General features: G+C 46.6%; 1 protein-coding gene across 2 annotated transcripts; it reads left to right on the forward strand.

Moving 5' to 3' along the window:
• The first annotated feature begins 1888 nt into the window (after positions 1 to 1888).
• LOC114766611 (protein arginine N-methyltransferase 8-B) lies at positions 1889 to 20142 on the forward strand. Of its 2 annotated transcripts, none has more exons than XM_028957584.1 (10): positions 1889 to 2228; positions 6372 to 6599; positions 6750 to 6905; positions 10452 to 10515; positions 13782 to 13924; positions 14249 to 14336; positions 16098 to 16213; positions 17428 to 17578; positions 18380 to 18501; positions 18739 to 20142. In XM_028957584.1, exons 1-10 carry the CDS (start codon positions 2160 to 2162, stop codon positions 18820 to 18822), a joined length of 1221 nt encoding a protein of 406 aa, XP_028813417.1. In that variant the 5' UTR covers positions 1889 to 2159; the 3' UTR covers positions 18823 to 20142. The 2 variants fall into 2 exon arrangements, with proteins under 2 accessions (XP_028813417.1, XP_028813418.1); XM_028957585.1 differs by having other exon boundaries at positions 6375 to 6599.
• The last annotated feature ends 86 nt before the right edge of the window (positions 20143 to 20228 follow it).

A 20228-nucleotide genomic window follows, 5' to 3' on the forward strand; every position in this document is an offset into this window, starting at 1 on the left:
AGAGCTTCTAACAGATAAACCTGATTTAAAGGGGCTGTGGTGGTCTAGTGGTAATCAGAAGGCTGCCAAGGTGCCACTGAGGTCCCCTTGATGAAGGTATCATCCCCACAAGCTGCTCCCCGGGCGCCTGTCATGGTGCCCACGGGTTAAATACAGAGGACACCTTTCACCGTGTTACCGTGTACTGTGCTGCAGGGTTTCACAATGACAATCACTTCACTTTGACTTCACCCTTTTCCGGATGGTAGGAGGGTGAAGAGTGCATGTGGAGATTCCTTCGCAATGCTGGTGATTTTCCGGACACAGTGTGTGTTGTAAATGTCCATTATGGAGGGAAGAGAAACTCTTCTAGATCACTACCACCCTACAACAATGTCAATTATGTTCAGTAATTATCAGCCTTTCTGGTCTAAATGTATCCTGCTTTATATCTGAAGAATGAACTGAATGACTGACATTAATTGGTAGATTGCGGGTTTAATTAGATGCCATAATTAAAATGAGGTCCAATTGGAATGAAGGGTTTTTAAGCATTTACATTATCCACGCCCTTATCCAGAGCGACTTACAAACAGTAGTTACAGGGACAGTCCCCCTGGAGCAACTTAGGGTTAAGTGTCTTGCTCAGGGACACAATGGTAGTAAGTGGGATTCGAACCCGGGTCTTCTGGTTCACAGGCGAGTGTGTTACCCACTAGGCTACTTCCACCCCAGCATCTCGGTTAGAAGCCTCCTCCATTCACAAAAGGCCCAGGCACACACCAGCTGCCCGCCACTCATCAAAAGTCCATTATTATCCCGCCCGTGCAGAGATGTTGGGCCGTTATCTACAGACGTCTGGACCCACAGAGAAAAAGGCGGGCAGACAGGGACAAGGGGACAGCACCTCATGAATTTCACTTTCACAACGACAATGCTGCCCTGCTGTATCGTACCAAACAGCATCGGCGGCGGTAACGCAAAACGGTTGCAGCGTACCAATTGTGCATTTGGCAATAAGCGTCGCGGGGTGAGCCGGAGATGTTAAACGTCCCATTATGGGTCCTCCTAAGAGCCACCACTGCTCTGCCGCAAGTGACACGAGGTCACGGTTTAACTGTGACAATGGACGTCGTTTCAGAGTTCCTCCAGGAATTGATGCTTTAACCGAGTCAGCACGCGCATCGGTGCAGATGACGGTACAGTTCGTCTAATTCTGCTGTGTGGCAGAGGAAATACATTATTATTACCCTGCAGAAATTAGACTTTGTGAGTGCAGATCTTGACACCTGGGTTCTTCCTCGGATTTGACCAGATTCACGGGAAAACGCTGAGATGCTGAACCACTGGGAATCGTGACAAAGCTGATCCAGGATCAGAGGCTGGAACATAAGTCCACGGCCGATTAACAGCCATTAATCATCATTTGTAATGACTTTACATGCTGAATTCTGGATCCATGCATTCCCAGAAGCTGCATCAACCCTCTGCAGAATTTAGAATTCATGAACGTCACATCCAATGAGAAGAACAATCTGAGCCCCTTTCTTCTCCGCCTCTGGAGAGGATACGTGGCGACAGGGAGCGGGGAAACGCTCTTTCCACAACCCGTTTAAGATTAAAGGGTTCTGGGATCTCCTTCGGGGTGGCGTGGCCTCACTTTGAAGGTGATTTTCAAAGCATCACTTTGAATCGTTTGAATCTTTGATGGAGTGTAATGATGTTATCAGAAGAAATTGGAACTGGAACTGCTGACTTGGCTTCAGAACCCCCCCCAAAATAGAGGATGTTCCTGCGTGCTTAAGATGATGTGATGTGCAAACGGAGATCAGTCCACACCTCCCCCAAATGACCCCTGACCTCCGTCTCACACCTGACAGAACACAGAAACCCCGTCCCCATCCCAGTCCGTCCTCCGTCCCACGGACCCTCAGTTGACCTGCTCCACTCCCTCTTCTTCTCTCTCCCCTTCCCACCTCCACCCGGTCAAGTTCCTGCGTCGCCGGAGGAGATGGAGCTCAGGCGGCCAGAGGCGGGGAGCCCCAACTGGGGACAACTTTTACTCCAGGGACCCGCTTCTCGTAGAGACACTTTTTCTAACCGGTCCGACACTGTCATAAAGAAGCCGCTATAAGGCTGAAGAGGTTGGAGAAGAAGTGCTCCATCGGTGTCCGGCTGAGATGGGGGTGAAGCACTCGTCCCGCTGCCTGCTGCTGCGGAGGAAGATGGCGGAGGCGGACAACAGCGAGGTAGGTCCGCGGTTCTACAAGTCGGAGCGTGGCGACCTGCTGCAGGCGTCCGCTGCGGTTCCGGCTCGGGCTCCGGCTCCGGCTCCGACTTCGGCTCCGACTTCGGCTCCGGCTCCATCTCGGGCTCCGACTTCGGCTCCGGTTCCGGCTCGGGCTCCGACTTCGGATCCGGTTCCGGCTCGGACTCCGGCTCCGACTTCGGTTCCGGCTCGGACTCCGGTTCCATCTCGGGCTCCGGCTCGGACTCCGGTTCCATCTCGGGCTCCGGCTCGGGCTCCGGCTCCGACTTCGGCTCGGGCTCCGGTTCCGGCTCGGGCTCCGACTTCGGATCCGGTTCCGGCTCGGACTCCGGTTCCATCTCGGGCACCGGTTCCGGCTCGGACTCGGACTCCGGCTCCGCATGCATATATAAAGTCCTCGGTCGCGGCGTGACGGGTGGAGGATGCTGGACCTGCGCGACGCTGTCCGTGGTGCTGCAACTTTTTATTGCCCCTCGTGAATTTACTGACGGCCGAAGGGACCTCGACTTTACACGACTAGGCTCATGTGCGGTAAAAAAAAAAAAGTCAGCTCAGAGACTCCTGACCCACCGGTACCATGCATCCACCCCTCAGAACCTCTCAACTCCACCAGGTCCTCCAGCTGCGTGTGTGCAGCTCCCCGCTTTTTGTGCTGGTTTTCATGTTGGTTTTTCTGAACTCAGTGACCCCGAAACCTCTTCATTCTGAGATCTTTCTACATGATTAAGCAGGAAGAAGCCTTGTCACCTGCACCACTGCCTGCACCGGCTTTTTATGAATGACACCGGCTCCTATGATTCATTTACATTTATGGCATTTACCAGACGCCCTTATCCAGAGCGACTTACAGTCAGTAGTTACAGGGACAGTCCCCCCCCTGGAGACACTCAGGGTTAAGTGTCCTGCTCAGGGACATGATGGTAGTAAGTGGGGTTCGAACCTGGGTCTTCTGGTTCACAGGCGAGTGTGTTACCCACTAGGTTACTACCTCCCTACTACGTTGTGAAGACGTAGCAAGCCAGCACGGGCGCCTCCTCCTGCCGCGACTTCACAGGTGATGCCCCGCCCACGAGACAAAAGCCCTAAAAATAGCGGTGGGGATCAGACAGGGTGCGCCACACTCCGCTTCCGTCTCCGAGTCCAGCTTGGATTTTGGACACAAATCTGCAGTAGTTTCCTGTCCTCAATGTCACCTCTGGCGTTTGATGCATTTGGTGACAGTTCTCTCTCTCTCTCTCTCTCTCTGGTCAGCCTGGCCATGAATATTGCATGTGTCACGGTCGCATTCCTTACACATGCGCCGCCTGCCACCGGAACCTGTGACGTCCTGTCTCTGTCCCCCTCCATCTATAATCCCATTAAGTCCCTTTTTGTTTAATTCAGTTGCCATCAGACAGCAGGCGGCTGCGGAGAAGTTAGAGCAGCGTGGCGCCGTACGACGGAGCTTCCGCAGGAGTCCGGCTGCTCCGCAGCTTCTGCAGCATTAGTGCAGTGACGCTGGACTCGGTGGGGTTATTAGTGTGGATGAATGCGGGCCAAGTGTGTGTGTGTGTGTGTGTGTGTGCATCTTTAACAGAGCTGATGAGCGATTGCATGTTTTTTCTCATTCGCATGATCTCCACATGAAAACAGAATAAGACAAAGTCGAATTATACTTCCTTTCCCTTCAAATGTACTTCAGAATCAGCAGTATAATAATTATTATACCGAACCTACTGTATACGGTAACAATGAGATGAAGAGTGTGTGTGTGTGTGTGTGTGTGTGTGTGGGGGGCGAATAGCTGCTCAACTGCCAGTAAAAAGCTTCTGACTCCAGCATGGTGGGAAGACGATTAGGCACTCAGTCCAGATAATAAATCACCGCAGGGCTACACACACATCAGACACACATTCACCGGCGGCCCATTACTGGACACTGGGGTGCGGCCAGATGGGGGTCAGAGGTCGAGGCAGGTTTATGGCCATTAATGACCACTCTCTATATACAGTCCAGGCCAAAAGTCTGGACACCTTCTCATGCAACGTGTTTTCTTTATCTTCATGACCATTTACGTTGGTAGATTCTCACTGAAGGCATCAAAACTATGAATGAACACATGTGGAGTTCTGTACTTAACAAAAAGTGGAGACCTGACCGGACCTGAACCCAGTCCAGATGGTTTGGGGTGAGCTGGACCAACAAGTGCTAAACACCTCTGGGAACTCCTTCAAGACTGTTGGAGAAGCATTTCAGGTGACGACCTCTTGAAGCTCATCGAGAGAATGCCAAGAGTGTGCAAAGCAGTAACCAGAGCAAAGAAACTAGAATATAAAACATGTCTTATCAGTTATTTCACCTTTTTTTGTTAAGTACAGAACTTTTGGCCTGTACTGTATACTGGATGTGCAGAGTATGTGAATGTGTATCCCTCATATTATAATACAGCTACACGAGAATTAAACCTTCTAAACAAGCTAAAACTATGTTTTATGGATCGGTTTCTTCTTCATGAAGTGAAGTGATTGTCACATGTGATACACAGCAGCACAGCACACGGTGCACACAGTGAAATTTGTCCTCTGCATTTAACCATCACTCTGAGTGAGCAGTGGGCACCATGACAGGCGCCCGGGGAGCAGTGTGTGGGGACGGTGCTTTGCTCAGTGGCACCTTGTCGGATCGGGATTTTAACCGGCAACCTTCTGATTATGGGGCCACATCCTTAACCGCTAGGCCACCACTGCCCTGTTTTACCAGGCGTCCATATCCAGAGCGACAGTCAGTATTTACAGAGACTCAGGATTAAGTTTCTTGCTCAGGGACATGATGGTAGTAGGTGGGGTTTGAACCTGGGACTTTGCGGTCTTCTGGTTCACAGGCGTGTGTTTTACACACTAGGCTACTGCCTCCCCCCCATGGAATCAGTGAAGTTCTCTGTTCTAAAGCACTTGAGGTCTGTGGCTTAATCCATGAGTGGGAAACTGACCCTTGTTAGCATGATAAATATGCTAAATTTTGTCTTTTCATCTGACCTTTCCAACCTAGGAACTTTTCACATGACCTTCAGCGTTTTTCAGATCATGCATTATCCTTGTGGGGCAGTGCTGGCCTAGCGGGTTCGAGTCAACTGAGGATAGTACCGTCCCCACACACTGCTGCTGGTTTGAAGCAGACTACACGTTTCGTGGTGAAATGTGTCGCTGTGCTTCACGATGACGATCACTTCAGTTTCACTCTAGCAGTCTTATTTATATTAGCAATAATAAAAACTGTCCCACACATTTCTCGGTCCAACTTGTTCTCCTAATATTTCCCATTATATTTTGAATATTACTGTGTTTGGGCCATTGACTGTGTTCGGTTATAAACAGCTCTCGCCCTGCATGAATAAAACCGCGGCACAGCATTCCTTCACTTTCCCTTATCTGTGCCGAGCTGAGGACACACGGCAGCCCGCGGAGACAGATGTGTGTGTATAGAACTCCACGGAGGTGTGTGTGTGTGTGTGGGTGTCAGTCAGTGTGTAGGCAGGCTGAGGCCATCACACTTCAGGTTGCACGACGCACTGCTGGTATTAAATATGAGGATTTGAGTTTTATTGTTGAATATGTCTCAGCAGGAGTCACCAGTCACAATGGCACAAATAACTACACCGACCTCTGGTCGTGCAAGACTGTCATAAAACGGCAAAAACTGTCCTACGATGTCATACAACATTCGATTACTTACTGATTTGGTGCAGCTCGGCGGTGTTGGTCACTCTGGTGACCCTAAGTGACCTTATAGCAGTGAAGTTGATCTTTCTTTAAACACAGCGGTGCCCAGTTGAGCTTCCAAATGTCACGCCGAACTCGCTTGTCATCTTTTTTCAGCGCATTATTTTTTTCCCCCGGTTTTTCCTGCCTTTATGCGTTTAACCTTTACTCTACTTCCCCTTCTTCTCTCCATTTCTTTTCATACGAAATGTATATATCTCAAAATGTCAGAAAAACAAGGTGAATACAAAGTGAACAACGGTGAAATATATGTATGGTTGACTGCATTACCTTCACAAAAATATGATAATTAGAATAATAATTAATTCGAATAATTATAGTATAATAATATATGTTTTTACATGTTTGCACTCTTCTCCCTGCAGCAGCAGCCCCTCAGCGCGGCTCAGTCCACGCAGCCGTCTCCACTGCCCAGGCCTGTCACGTCCGTCCATCATGTGCCACGCCCCGCCCACTCTGCCCCGCACTCCGCCCACTCGGCGGGCCTGGCCAGCTGTCCTGGGCGTGGCAAGATGGCCAAGCTGCTCAACCCAGAGGACATGACTTCCCGGGACTACTACTTCGACTCCTACGCTCACTTCGGCATCCATGAGGTGCAAGACACTGATAACGTCTTATGGAACATACCAGGAATAAATATGGACACCCCAATGCATGCGACATAAACACAGAATAGAATAGATGTGATAATGTTGATAATGCTGATCATGTTCCCGTCTTGTACCTGTTGTTTGTCCCAACAGGAGATGCTGAAGGACGAAGTGAGGACCTTGACCTACAGGAACTCCATGTACCACAACAAGCACGTCTTCAAAGACAAGATCGTCCTGGACGTTGGCAGCGGAACTGGCATCCTCTCCATGTTCGCTGCCAAGGCGGGTGCCAGGCACGTGTATGGGGTACGGAGAACCGCGTGGACCTGCTGAGAAGCAGGGCCAACACTGGGAATCGGCCATACTCACACAGCGGTGTCACATGACACCGTTAGATCAGACCACCTTTCTGCATGTTCTAAACCATGAGAAAAATTACTGTAACGGCAAATTATTCGTGCTGAGACTGATTGACGGGCTTGGGTGATGAATAATGTACATTGCATGCAAATGCATATTTTCGCTCTGCAACGCCTGTATTCCATCCCGGCGGGAAGACAGGTGCCTTCCCTCGGTGTCTGGCTGTGGTCCTGGCTCAGCTCGGCTCAGCTTGGCTCGATTCAGAGCCTCTCGGATGATGTAGCATGAAGCAGAAATAGTCAAAGTTCAGAGGAAGAGGAGGAAAATAACAAGAACGGATTCTTTTCTCCCAAACGCTAAAACTAAGACTGATACTCACGCACAACAATTTAAAACATTTGAACATGAAAATGTACTACTTACAATTTGCTTCGTTTGTTACCCATGGTTAGGTTATTTTTACTTTATTGATCCCAAATGGATATTTCATGTCATTGACAAACATTTAAACCTGATTAGAAAGAACTTCCAACATATATAAAGGCACATAGAACAGAAGATTCCGCTGGTTAAGAACAACATAGAGGAAACTGTTCAATTCCTTTACTTCCTTTACTCAGCTTTCTTTACTCATCTCCAATTTCCTCTCCTTGTGCTTTATGTAAAGCGTGTTCACACTGAACATATGCATCAGCCATTAAATGAAGTTCATTCTTAAAGAAAAACTCTGTTAGCTTTGCCTGAAATTGGCTGTTCTGTTTACTTTAAACTTTTTTACTTTTATAATTTAAGAAGCCCTTTCAAGAAGCCTTACCGAAACTTCAGCTGCCCCACTGACAAATAAACTGAGTGCAGAAAAATGCATCCAGACAATTCATCCCCCTACTATGAAGATGATTCTACAATTTTGTGAGTTATAACTACAAAATGGTGATCATCGTAGGAACTTTTATTGACTTAAAAAGTCCAGGTTATCTGCTTTCATGGCGAGAGATATGAAATATAATTTTCCTTGGCCCAAATCAGACAGACTGGACAGATTCAGAATCTGAATGGCACAGGCAGAGTAGCTACACATTTCACTCAAGTAAAACAATTACAAAATTACAGTAAAAAGTAGTAAAAGTACAAAATTATGTACAACTACTCAAGTTGGATTGTAATATCTCTTGTAAATTTTTGTAAAGATTGTAAATTTTTTAGAAACAAGATTTTCAGGCAGAAAAAATATCATTCTGGTATTTCCTAATGAATAACGTATTAAAGTACAATTTGTAGTAATTGATGGACTAAATATGAGTGTACAAATGATCTTGCATATGCTAATTATACATCTTAGCATTGCAATATTAAATAATACAGCTGAACAACATCGCTAACGCTAATTCCTTCTGTCTACAGAAGATGTATAGTGGTCTAATTAGCTCATTGCGCCATTAGATGCCGATATGGAAGACTGGCATTCTGGATTCTTCCTGTGATCTTTGGTTTTAGCACTGTAGACCGTCGCATCTGCCATTTTTCATTCCGCCGTTGTGCCGCCACGGTTTGTGTGGTCATGTGACTGCATGGCCACGTCTGATTGGTGAAACAGGGTCATGTGATCATTGTCGCTACACCTGAATAGTGAAACGTGTTAGATCTTCTGGCAGCGTTTGTCTGGCAAAAATGAGCAAAGCGAGATTACTGTTTCTTATTGACAAATGTACTCAAGTAAAAGTAAAAAGTATTGAATTGTAAACCTGCTCATAAAGTACATTTCCCCCCAACGTAACGGAGTAAATGTGACTCGTTACTACGCTTCTCTGATGTAGGGTCCTTACATGCAGGTGGTGGTAGAGGGTTTTCTGGCCCATTCGGCCTGTCTGTCACCAAGGGTGAGGGTTTCATAATTGTGCACTTTTTGCGCGTTATTATATGAGTTTGTGGTGTTAGAAGTACTGTCCCCTGACCTGCTTCCCGGCCATTTCAGTGAGGGACGCTCATGTCACCTCAGCCACGTTCTCCCAACATCTGCTTGGATTCACACCTGCCTTTTAAGGTCCACTGGCACGCTGATAATTAGCAACCCTGCATGTTGAAATGTCAGAGAGGGACAGAAGAAAGACGACCCCACAGGGACGGCGCTCTGACATTCGAACCTCTGCCTCTGTCTCACACAACAAAACGTCCTCACAAAGCCACCAAATCACACAGCATGTGCGTGCACGTGCTTTTACGCAGCGTGTTCACGCGCAGATTACCTTCCATTTCCATTTATACAGTTGTCCCTGGGTTGCGTTGAGGCTGTGTGTGTGTGTGTTTGTGTGTGTGTAGTGTGTGTATAGGAAGACTCCTGGGTCTCTGTTCAGTTCAGCTTTTCTGCTCGGCCACTGCTTATTGACCCGGTGTTTGTCCCTAAGGAGGGGGAAGGTGGTCTTGCAGGTGACAACGATGTCCCTGGACACTAATGAAGGCTCATGGGAAGGCCCGCCTGTGGGCTGTTCCGCGTCAGGTGGGCGGAACCGAGAGCGCCGAGCCAATTAGTGACCCGATGTGCGACAATGAGGCGTGGCGCAGCAACACAGCTGGACCTGGACTCCCGGATAAGTTCTGCACAAGTCCTGCAGCAGATAATTACAGCTCTGCTCAGCGTGCTGCTGTACGCCACGGCCTTCTTTACACTTAATTCAGGCAGCGCGACGTCGCACGATATTGCAAACTACCGCATAGTACAGGGTGGGCCATTTATATGGATACACCTTAATAAAATGGGAATGGTTGGTGACATTGAACACATTTTATAAGTGGTCAGAAACTTGTAAATAACTCATGAAATAATAAAGTTACACCATTGTTTTTCTGACCCTCTTCCTATTGAAAAAACTAAAGTTGGATCCAAGATGGCCGACTTCAAAATGGCCACTATGGTCACCACCCATCTTGAAAAGTTTGCCCCCTCACATATACTAATGTGCCACAAACAGGACGTTAACATCACCACCCATTCCCATTTTATTAAGGTGCATCCATATAAATGGGCCACCCTGTAATAGTTTACTAAGTTGAATGGTGAATGGTTTGTGGTGAATTGATCATTAGATACTTTTCCATGTCGAACGATTCGATTTTCATCACATTTTGTTCTGATATTGACACACGTGACACAAACTGAAACTTATCCTCATGCAACTTCATTTTGTTCATGTCGCTTCGGCCATAACCAATAGGGTGAATGGATGTCCCCTTTTCCCAGGACATGTCCCCGTGGATCGTCTTCCCGCCCACTCGCACTAGTGGACTAGTTGCTCTGGCAACGCCCACCGCCCTCGTCAGCTTCGTTTTCTACCTTTACACGGTGAACCTCATTGTTGCTTCTGATTTCCAGCGTGTCTCCAGCCACGTGTCTCCATTTAAAAATGTGTTTTTTCTGTTTCTGTTTTCTGTCGACTGTTTCTGTGACGCAATTTGTAACTTTTTATTGCTTGTGTTCCCTCTTCTTTTCTTACATAGATCGAGTGCTCCAGTATATCCGAATACTCCGAAAAAATCATCAAGTCCAACCACCTGGACAGCGGTAAGACCTCCATGATGTCCTCAGTGCTGATAAAGTGAGAAGATGAAAATAGTGACAGGCTGTACGTCTTGGGCGTATACGCAGTCCCACTGCACTTCGGCACAGCTGATAGCACCTCTGAAGCGTCGCACTGAAGGTGTGAGAGATAATTTCATGCCAAATTACACTTATCAGAAGTGACTGAACCATACGGCAGCTGGATGGACTCTTTAACCCCAATTTACAAAAAAAAAAGTTTGAAGTGAATTGATTGTCAGTGTGAAACACTGACAGCACAGCACACAGTGACACGGTGAAACGTGTCCTCTGTATTTAACCCTCACCCTTGGTGAGCAGTGGGCACCATGAAAGGCGCCCGGGGAGCAGTGTGTGGGGACAGGACCTTCATCAAGGGGACCTCAGTGGAACCTTGGTGGATCGGGATGTATGTATACTAGAGGTGGCTCATAGATTAATTTTCTTAATCTAGATTAATCTAAAGTAAACAAAATTAATCTAGATTAATCTAGAGTAAACAAAATTAATCTATATCAATCTAGATTCTAGATTAATCTACATTAATCTACATTAATCTAGATTAAAATGGCTCATTTGAATTCTGCCGAAGGCATTCAGAATATGTGTGCTACCCAAATAATGACTAAAAGTAAGTCTTTGAGAACGGGTTTCTCAAGCCAGGTGGCGCATTAGACCAGGGGCTCATCTCCTGTTTACAAAATGCATCACAAACTGCTTGAGAAAGCTGCTCTACTATGATCATTAGTGATGAAAAAAAATTATGTTCAATAAGATGTACTTGTGTTTACCAACTGTTTATTCATTTAAATAGCTGCATCCATGTTACCACGTCACGTTTGATGTGGTAATTTCACAGTTTGAAGACTCGTTCTCGCCTCCTACAGTGCAATTCGGCTACATCCGCGCTAAAATATCAAGGTGAAAGTCATCATAGTGTAGCGGTTCTTCTTCTGCGTCAGAACATCACATCACACATCGCGTCTTTCTGCACCTCTCTGTACAATATACAGTATTAAAAGAACATAAAAAAATATTCACAAAATAACACACATGCAAAATATTTCCAATATGTACATAAATTTAAATGAAAGAAGCTCTCACAGCTCACGCCATGTGTCCAAGAGACCTGAACCGGGTCTCAAAAACAAAATAGAAGTCTTTAGGAAATAAGAAACTAAAAGACACAAGAAAGAAGAAATATACTTATAAATCTAGTGTAACCATTTAACTCCGGCACAATAGCTTGCGTAGTATAGACCCAGCTCCCAACCCAACTTTGTGAATAGATTAACGGCGATATTTTTTTTACCGCCCGATAAGAGCAGCACGTTAACGCCGATAACGGCCCACCACTAGTATATATATATGCTGCTCCATTGAGGTGACGAGCTGCGCTGATTAGCATAGCAAGAGCACAGCGGCCCACGGGTCACATCCATCGGAGGCAGCAGATGTTTCTGGACGCGACGCACTGCAGCACAAGTCCATCCTCAGCAGCGTTTTACAGGAGCGGAGGTCCTATAAAGAGATCAGGCTTTACGGGGACTCACCTATGCAGCTGCATTTGCGTACGGGAATGGATGGATGTTATTAATGAGTGGCAAAGCAGCATAAATTCACCCATCTTGGGATCAGAGTTTGATTATGAGCGCGGCTGGCAGACATTGTGTTGTAAAATTAGTTTTTCCACTTTGCTCGAATGCTGTAGACTTCATCAGATCGCCGAAATTACAGACTTAACTAGAAACCACGATGAATCGTAATTGTCGTGTGCGGATCTGTGCAGATGAATGAAGTAATCGTGACAGAGGGAAAATATGTGTACAGCAAACTTAACAGTTGGACTCTTTCCTCACCTTCCACAGTTTCGTAAGTGTGTGTTGACTTGATTCAGGCCTTATGGGAAATGATTCATGAATAAATTTGTGTGTAATTTTCTCACAGAGCAAGAACGTGCCAGGTTTGAAAATAAGGAGGAAATTAATCTGGTCACCGCATCTTTTGTGTCGGTTTTGCATGAGAAAGTGTTCGTGTGTCCATATTGTCTGTTTGAAAATGGTTTGCGAGAACCTGCATTCAAGGAAAAGTTGCAGGATGCCTTGTGCTTGAGTCTTATTAGGGACCAAATCTCAGTGAAAGTGAGGCCAATTTCTGGTGTTTGAGGAACTAAACAGAAAAAGTGCAATATTACAAGATTTTATTTCTGAAACTTAGTTTAAATGTTGGTGGTACTACCAACACCAACACCAACATGCAGGTTATCAGGCGCTTTAATTCCAGTTACCGTGACCACGCCCACTACCAACACCAACATGCAGGTTATCAGGCGCTTTAATTCCTAGTGAACGTGACCACGCCCACTACCAACACCAACATGCAGGTTATCAGGCGCTTTAATTCCTAGTGAACGTGACCACGCCCACTACCAATACCAACATGCAGGTTATCAGACACTTTAATTCCAGTGAACGTGGCCACGCCCACTACCAACACCAACATGCAGGTTATCAGGCACTTTAATTCCTAGTGAACGTGACCACGCCCACTACCAACACCAACGTGCAGGTTATCAGGCGCTTTAATTCCTAGTGAACGTGACCACGCCCACTACCAATACCAACATGCAGGTTATCAGGCGCTTTAATTCCTAGTGAACGTGACCACGCCCACTACCAATACCAACATGCAGGTTATCAGGCGCTTTAATTCCTAGTGAACGTGACCACGCCCACTACCAACACCAACATGCAGGTTATCAGGCGCTTTAATTCCAGTTACCGTGACCACGCCCACTACCAACACCATCATGCAGGTTATCAGGCGCTTTAATTCCAGTGAACGTGGCCACGCCCACTACCAATACCAACATGCAGGTTATCAGGCGCTTTAATTCCAGTTACCATGACCACGCCCACTACCAACACCAACATGCAGGTTATCAGGCGCTTTAATTCCAGTGAACGTGGCCACGCCCACTACCAACACCAACATGCAGGTTATCAGGCACTTTAATTCCTAGTGAACGTGACCACGCCCACTACTGACACCAACATGCAGGTTATCAGGCGCTTTAATTCCAGTTACCGTGACCACGCCCACTACCAACACCATCATGCAGGTTATCAGGCGCTTTAATTCCACTGTTCTGATGGGGGAACTGGTGAAACACTCCCAATGTGCCATGTTTTCTTTGTAAATGCCCCTTTATGTGCTCAGTTGAGATGTGTGTGCTCATATTTGTGTTGCAGTCATCACCATCTTTAAGGGGAAGGTGGAGGAGACTGAGCTTCCGGTGGAGCAGGTGGACATCATCATCTCAGAGTGGATGGGCTACTGCCTTTTCTATGAGTCAATGCTCAACACTGTCATCTATGCCAGGGACAAGTGGCTGGTCAGTGGTGTCTGTCTGTCTGTCTGTTTACACTTTCCTGCATATGTAGTGCTGGGTGTTAATGTTCTTGTTTGCAATCCAGATTTTAATTATATTTGCCAAGTAAACTTTTTTCATGTTGTCATCATTGGCTGCTGTGTGTAGAATTCTGAGGGAAAATAATGAGGCTGTAACATCTCAAAATGTGGAAAAAGTGATGCTCTGTGAATACTTTTTGTTTTTTGGTTTTTCTTAGTGTGCTGAGGTATGCATCGCTCTCTCTCTCTCGCTCTCTCTCTCTCTCTCTCTCTCTCTCTCTCTCTCTCTCTCACATGTACGCACTAGAAACCCGGTGGACTGATGTTTCCCGACCGTGCAGCACTCTACATTGTGGCTATTGAGGACCGTCAGTATAAGGACTTCAAAATTCACTGTGAGTGGGTGTGTGTTCAGGTCACATAGTATCTCGTTCCTAGAACAAGCACTGTGAAGTGGTGCATAATCTAGAATAAGAGCCTGAACAAACACACACACACACACACTCCATTTTGGTATTTGACTGTTTGAAGAGGATTTCATAATGATGTTACCAGTTTCAGTGTCAACACACTCTTCTTTTGATGAGTTCATCTTGAGTCCAGGCATGGGCATCACAACACACACACACACACACTCACACTCAAGAACGGTGTGCATTTCTGATCTGCTGGAGGACAAAGCAGGTCCCAAGTCAACTCTGTGTAATATAAACCCCACTGTGGAGAAGAGGCTCGACACACTGGTGTAAATAACACACACATACAGCCTCAGAGCTTCATCACTCACCGAGAGAGGAGCTCAGACACACAGATTCTGGACACGGTTCTGTCCCTCGTGTCCCTGACACTTATAACTACTGATTAAAATGCAGTTTCAGACACTTATTTATCTACCATTAAAATAAATAAGTGGTGGCCTAGCGGTTAAGGAAGCGGCCCCATGATCAGAAGGTTGTCGGTTCAAATCCCGATCCGCCAAGGTGCCATGGCTGCCCAATGCTCGCTCAGGGTGATGGTTAAATGCAGAGGACACATTTCACTGTGTGCATCGTCTGCTGTGCTGCAATCACTTCACTTTCACAATTGGGTGGTAGTAGCCTAGTGGGTAACACACTCGCCTATGAACCAGAAGACCCGGGTTCGAATCCCACTTACTACCATTGTGTCCCTGAGCAAGACACTTAACCCTAAATTGTTCCAGGGAGACTGTCCCTGTAACTACTGATTGTAAGTCGCTCTGGATAAGGGCGTCTGATAAATGCTGTAAATGTAATGTAAATGTACTTTAAAACCAATAATGTTAATACTGGTATTAGCTAATGCTAATGCTCTACCTCCTCGGAGCATTTGGAGTTGAACTAACCATAAGAATAATAAATATCCTGGTCATGCATTAGTTTACTACAAGGTCATCAGAACTGCTGTGTAGTCAAAGAACAAATGGAAAAGAGTCTCAGCGGTGTCCTCTGGTGGACGAGTGCACCATCTGCTGCGCAGGAGCTATTACGAAGCTATTATATTAGGTTGCGAGTCGTCGCCGCAACGTGAACTGACGCATAAAGGCCGAAATATGTAATTTAAAGTATCCTGCATTCTTTGCATTATCGGAATGTGTACGGATGCGGACGGCATACCTGCGTATCTTTATAGGGGCAGTCTGCAGATGATGGTTTTAAAGATTTCAGATTTGAATTATGCGCTCACTGGAGTTATTAAAAAAATCTCTGATATTTCTGAAACAGGAATAGCCCAGTGAGGAGGGGAAAGCATGTTCCTACATTCATTTTTTTGTTCTAAATCAAATTGGAACAAGCCTTAAATCTGTCAATAATGCACCGATCGTGGCGCGAAAAAAATCCAAAAGCCAAAAAAATCCAAAAGCCAAAAAAATAACTGAAATTTGGATAAATATAAATATAATATCGCAAATAATAATGTAGTACTTAACATTTAATAAAAATTTTTTCAAAAGAGCATTTGGCTCTCACAACACAATATCTCATCTCACATCACAAATTGATGAAAGTGGCATTAAAAAGGTCTTTAAAGGACTTAAATCGGCGTAAAATTAAACCTGCAGATACCCTGCATCATTATATGATGATATTGATTTGTGTTCTCTGCCCTGCCTGCTGTCCGGACCTGATCTGTCCCAGGGTGGGAGAACGTCTACGGCTTTGACATGACCTGCATCCGAAATGTGGCCATGAAGGAGCCGCTGGTGGACATCGTGGACCCCAAGCAGGTGGTGACCAACTCCTGCCTCATCAAGGTCAGCATCAATTACGAGGACCAACCGACTTGATTTTGGGGGTCAGACGTCCATGGAGTGCTTGGTGGCCGGCATCGCGTTCTTTCTTCCCACAATCCAAACACATCCAGGCCAGGCGGCTCCACCCCCTACAGACAGGGCGGGGTCGGTGGCAAATCCCCGCAGGTGGTCCTGTGTGGCTTTTGTTTGTTGGAACCCTCGTACGCGCATCTGTTTATTGTTCGTGTGTGCAGACATGTGCATAATCTCGTAACAGACGTCATGAAGGACAAGCGTGTCCCTTTCGCACCAGGCCGAGGGGCCTTCAGCAGCTTCATGAAGTTCTCCACCGCTCATTTCTCCGCGTCCTGCAGCAGGACCCGTTCCGGTCCCCTGTGGTCGGGCTTTTCTTCAGCTGTGTTCTGGGGGCCTCGTCTGTGTATGGTTTTAAGGGGGACCGGGTTTATCTTAGCAAGCAAACCAACAAACAGCCATCCGCTCCTTCGGCCCCTCAACCGTCAGCCCGTCAGAAAAAAAAGCAAAGTCAAACACAGACGCCGCAGCGCCATCTGCTAATATTCATCCTGAGGACCGACAGAGGGACAATCCCACCGGCTGCAACAAGGGAGCCGTGTTCGGGGCCCTGTAGCGGCTCTGCCGACGGCAGGGTGGGGCTTTATACCCTGTCTGGGACAGTGTGGAGTGTTGAGGCGCAGCGCGGGACAACAAATCTGGTTTATGAGACGTCCGTGTCTGTCTGGGTGTCTGTGTGTGCGACTTTGTGTGCATCACAACCTCGAGCAATTTTATGCCGTACAGTCTGTGTTGCCAGATGCCTGATCTGTTTCAGCCCAAAATAAGACAAACAATTAGTCAAATCTATTAAGAAAGTATCCCAAAACGGACTACGACATGTGTACATGAGAAACGGATTCCACTACACAAATTCCCAACAAATAATTCTACTTCAAATATTCAGGCCAAAACCGTCCAATCTGGCAACACCAGTGAGGCTCACAGCACTGCAGTTTAAACGCATGGACAACGTTCTCTTTAGCCCTGAAAATAGGACTTTAAAGAAAAAACCTACAGTTCTACACTGAACATCTAACCTGTGTCAATCATCAAAAGGTTGTTAATTAAAATCTAATGAATACATATAAAAGGTATTTAAAATGATGGTGCTTGTCTCACAGCTGTATTACATGCGTCCCCTGTTCACGGCTGTCCCACAGGAACTGGACATCTACACGGTGAAGGCAGAGGATCTGTCCTTCACCTCGGCTTTCTGCCTGCAGGTCCAGAGGAACGACTACGTCCACGCCCTCGTCACCTACTTCAACATCGAGTTCACCAAGTGTCACAAGAAGACCGGCTTCTCCACAGGTGAAAGCAAAGTTCTGCAGATGGTGGCTTCTGGTGCCACCTAGTGGTGATGGTCAGGCATGTATAATATCAGAGTAGATCTTCCTGCTCTGCTAAGCACAAAGCTTCACGTTTTGAGTTTAATTCTTACCAATAAAATGACACAGAAAGGAAAAGTTTCCATCTTTGGACCACCAACTTGCATCCTCATCCACCTGAACATGACTGAATAGAAATCTAATCACTGACCCTAGAAGTGATTAGAAAGCCCTACAAATCAGTCAGAGTGGCACGAGCCAGTAAAATGACAGTAAAAGTCCGATTATTCCTGCTTCATAGTGCAGAACGTTCTCCGGATACGGAACGGAGCTCTTGGTCGTTTGAGGGAATTCTGAGGTGGGCTCATGTGTCTACACAGCGTGAGCACGGCCGTGTGTCAGTCATGGCCTATCTGCACCGGTGCAGGAGGTGGCGGAGGACGACCCTCTCACGCCGGAGGGGAATACATTATCAACCGTCTGCACACACACACACACACACACACTCAGTCCCTCACCACCCTGAAGAAATCCTAAGGGAGAATAATCAGGTAATGAACAAGGGCAGCTGTGCTGAACTGGGGGTGGTAGTAGCCTAGTGGGTTACACACTCGCCTGTGAACCAGAAGACCCAGGTTCCAACCCCACTTACTACCATCGTGTCCCTGAGCAGGACACTTAACCCTGAGTGTCCCCAGGGGGGGACTGTCCCTGTAACTACTGACTGTAAGTCGCTCTGGATAAGGTAAATGCTGTAAATTTAACTGTGTGTGTGTGTGTGCAGCACCAGATGCTGCGTACACACACTGGAAGCAGACGGTGTTTTATCTGGAAGAGTATCTGACTGTGAAGAGAGGAGAGGAGATCATCGGCAGCATCGCCATGAAGCCCAACGACAAGAACGAGGTGAGCGGCTGCTCCGGCACCAACTTTAATTCCACCGTAATACCGACACACACCGTCCTGTCAATACAATGCAGTGTACAATGTACAAAATGATCCAGAATGAGTTTAATTTAGCAAAATTAAGATGTGATTTGCCTTGTTTCTATAAATGAAATTAGAAAAGTTCTGTCTGGACTGCTGATGAATAATGATGAAATGTTGAGGAGGTAAAATATCTCTTCTGTTTGGTGTCCGCAGCGTGATCTGGACTTCACGTTCGAGTTGGATTTTAAAGGGCAGCTTTGTGAAGCCGCCATCTCTCACGATTACAAAATGCGCTAAAGCGTCGGCTCGCCGCGCCGCGGCGCCCTCAGTACAGGACGCCACAGAGAAAACAGCGAGGACGGGCCCCGAAAAGGACGTCCACCTGCTCCAGTGTTGCCAGACGTGCGAGAACCTTCGTTACATACTTGTCTTGTGAATCCGCAGCCGTCTCACGTGCCTTTACAGCCAATACATGTCACACATGGGGGTCATACATCCGGACTGCAAGATTAATTCATATAGATCAATTATTACGGCCCTGATAACTACTGATCCCATAATGCAGCGGACCCTTGTGCAGATGAGTTCAGCACCCCTGATTTGCAACTTCGCCCTCAGACTTACAGAAAGATCCCACCTTTTTAGGCAGAGGTGCAGTTCTAACAAGCGTTCTGTATAGTTGCATCACACGATATCATTAACGCAGTCTAAGATGATATCTGGTAGTGAGATGGAAATTGATGCAAATCGCGCGTGTGCAATAATGTTAAGCTGCTGGCACGATACTGTACTGCTCTGGCTCGGTCCAGTCCTGGTCATTTCACGCACCGCGTCCTCCCGCAACCATGAGCGTTCAGCACTAGTTGAAGCACATGAGTCGGCCTTAATTCCAACCTTCCATAATTTTGCATAATTGAGAATCATTTCCTGATTTTTCCTGATGTGTTTGTTGATTCTTGACTTCCATTTTGTTGAGTTACTTTTAACATATTAAAAATAAGGTCTATTCCAATGCATAGCAAGATAAATATTGTAATGTTATATAACATAACATTTGACTCTACTTGTCATGAGTGTTATTCTATAATGACACTGAAATAAGCTGATGACTGTTTCCAACGATGGATATGAATATATTTCTTTTGAATGCTTGTTGAGTACACAGTGCTACTGATGGGACAAGAACTTTAGGAAACAATGGCGAAAGTGGGGTTTCCATAGCGACGCCTGTGCCCCGTGCACTATGTGGCCTCAGCTGTCACCCTGTGGCCTTAACGCAGTCATTGCCAAGGCAACGGCCGGAGCCACATCCAGCCCGACGATGACCTCAATTCTCGCTCATCTTCCGCCAAAGACCTTACGTCCCCCCAGACTCGGGCCTGCTCCTCCACACCCGGCTAGATGCCTGTGCACTTTCACTTAGGTCAGATGTAGCCATGTTTCTTTAAGCCACGCCCCCTTTAGGTAGCATCCCAAGTTGGATATTATTATCAACCCAAATTATTAGGGTTCTCAGACACATTTACTAACTACATGCATGTGTGAAACATGACGTTGGAGGTTTCATAGTTGTGATGACACTGATGTACATTTTTATGTGAGTACCGATGCGCTGTAGGTGTTGGTGTGTAAAAACGTGTGCTTATGAATAAAACGTGTCCGAGCCGAAATTATGACCTGCAACATGCATTCTTTACACGTAC

This window comes from Denticeps clupeoides, chromosome 17 (genome assembly GCF_900700375.1).
Source record: "Denticeps clupeoides chromosome 17, fDenClu1.1, whole genome shotgun sequence".
NCBI classification, from domain to species: domain Eukaryota; kingdom Metazoa; phylum Chordata; class Actinopteri; order Clupeiformes; family Denticipitidae; genus Denticeps; species Denticeps clupeoides.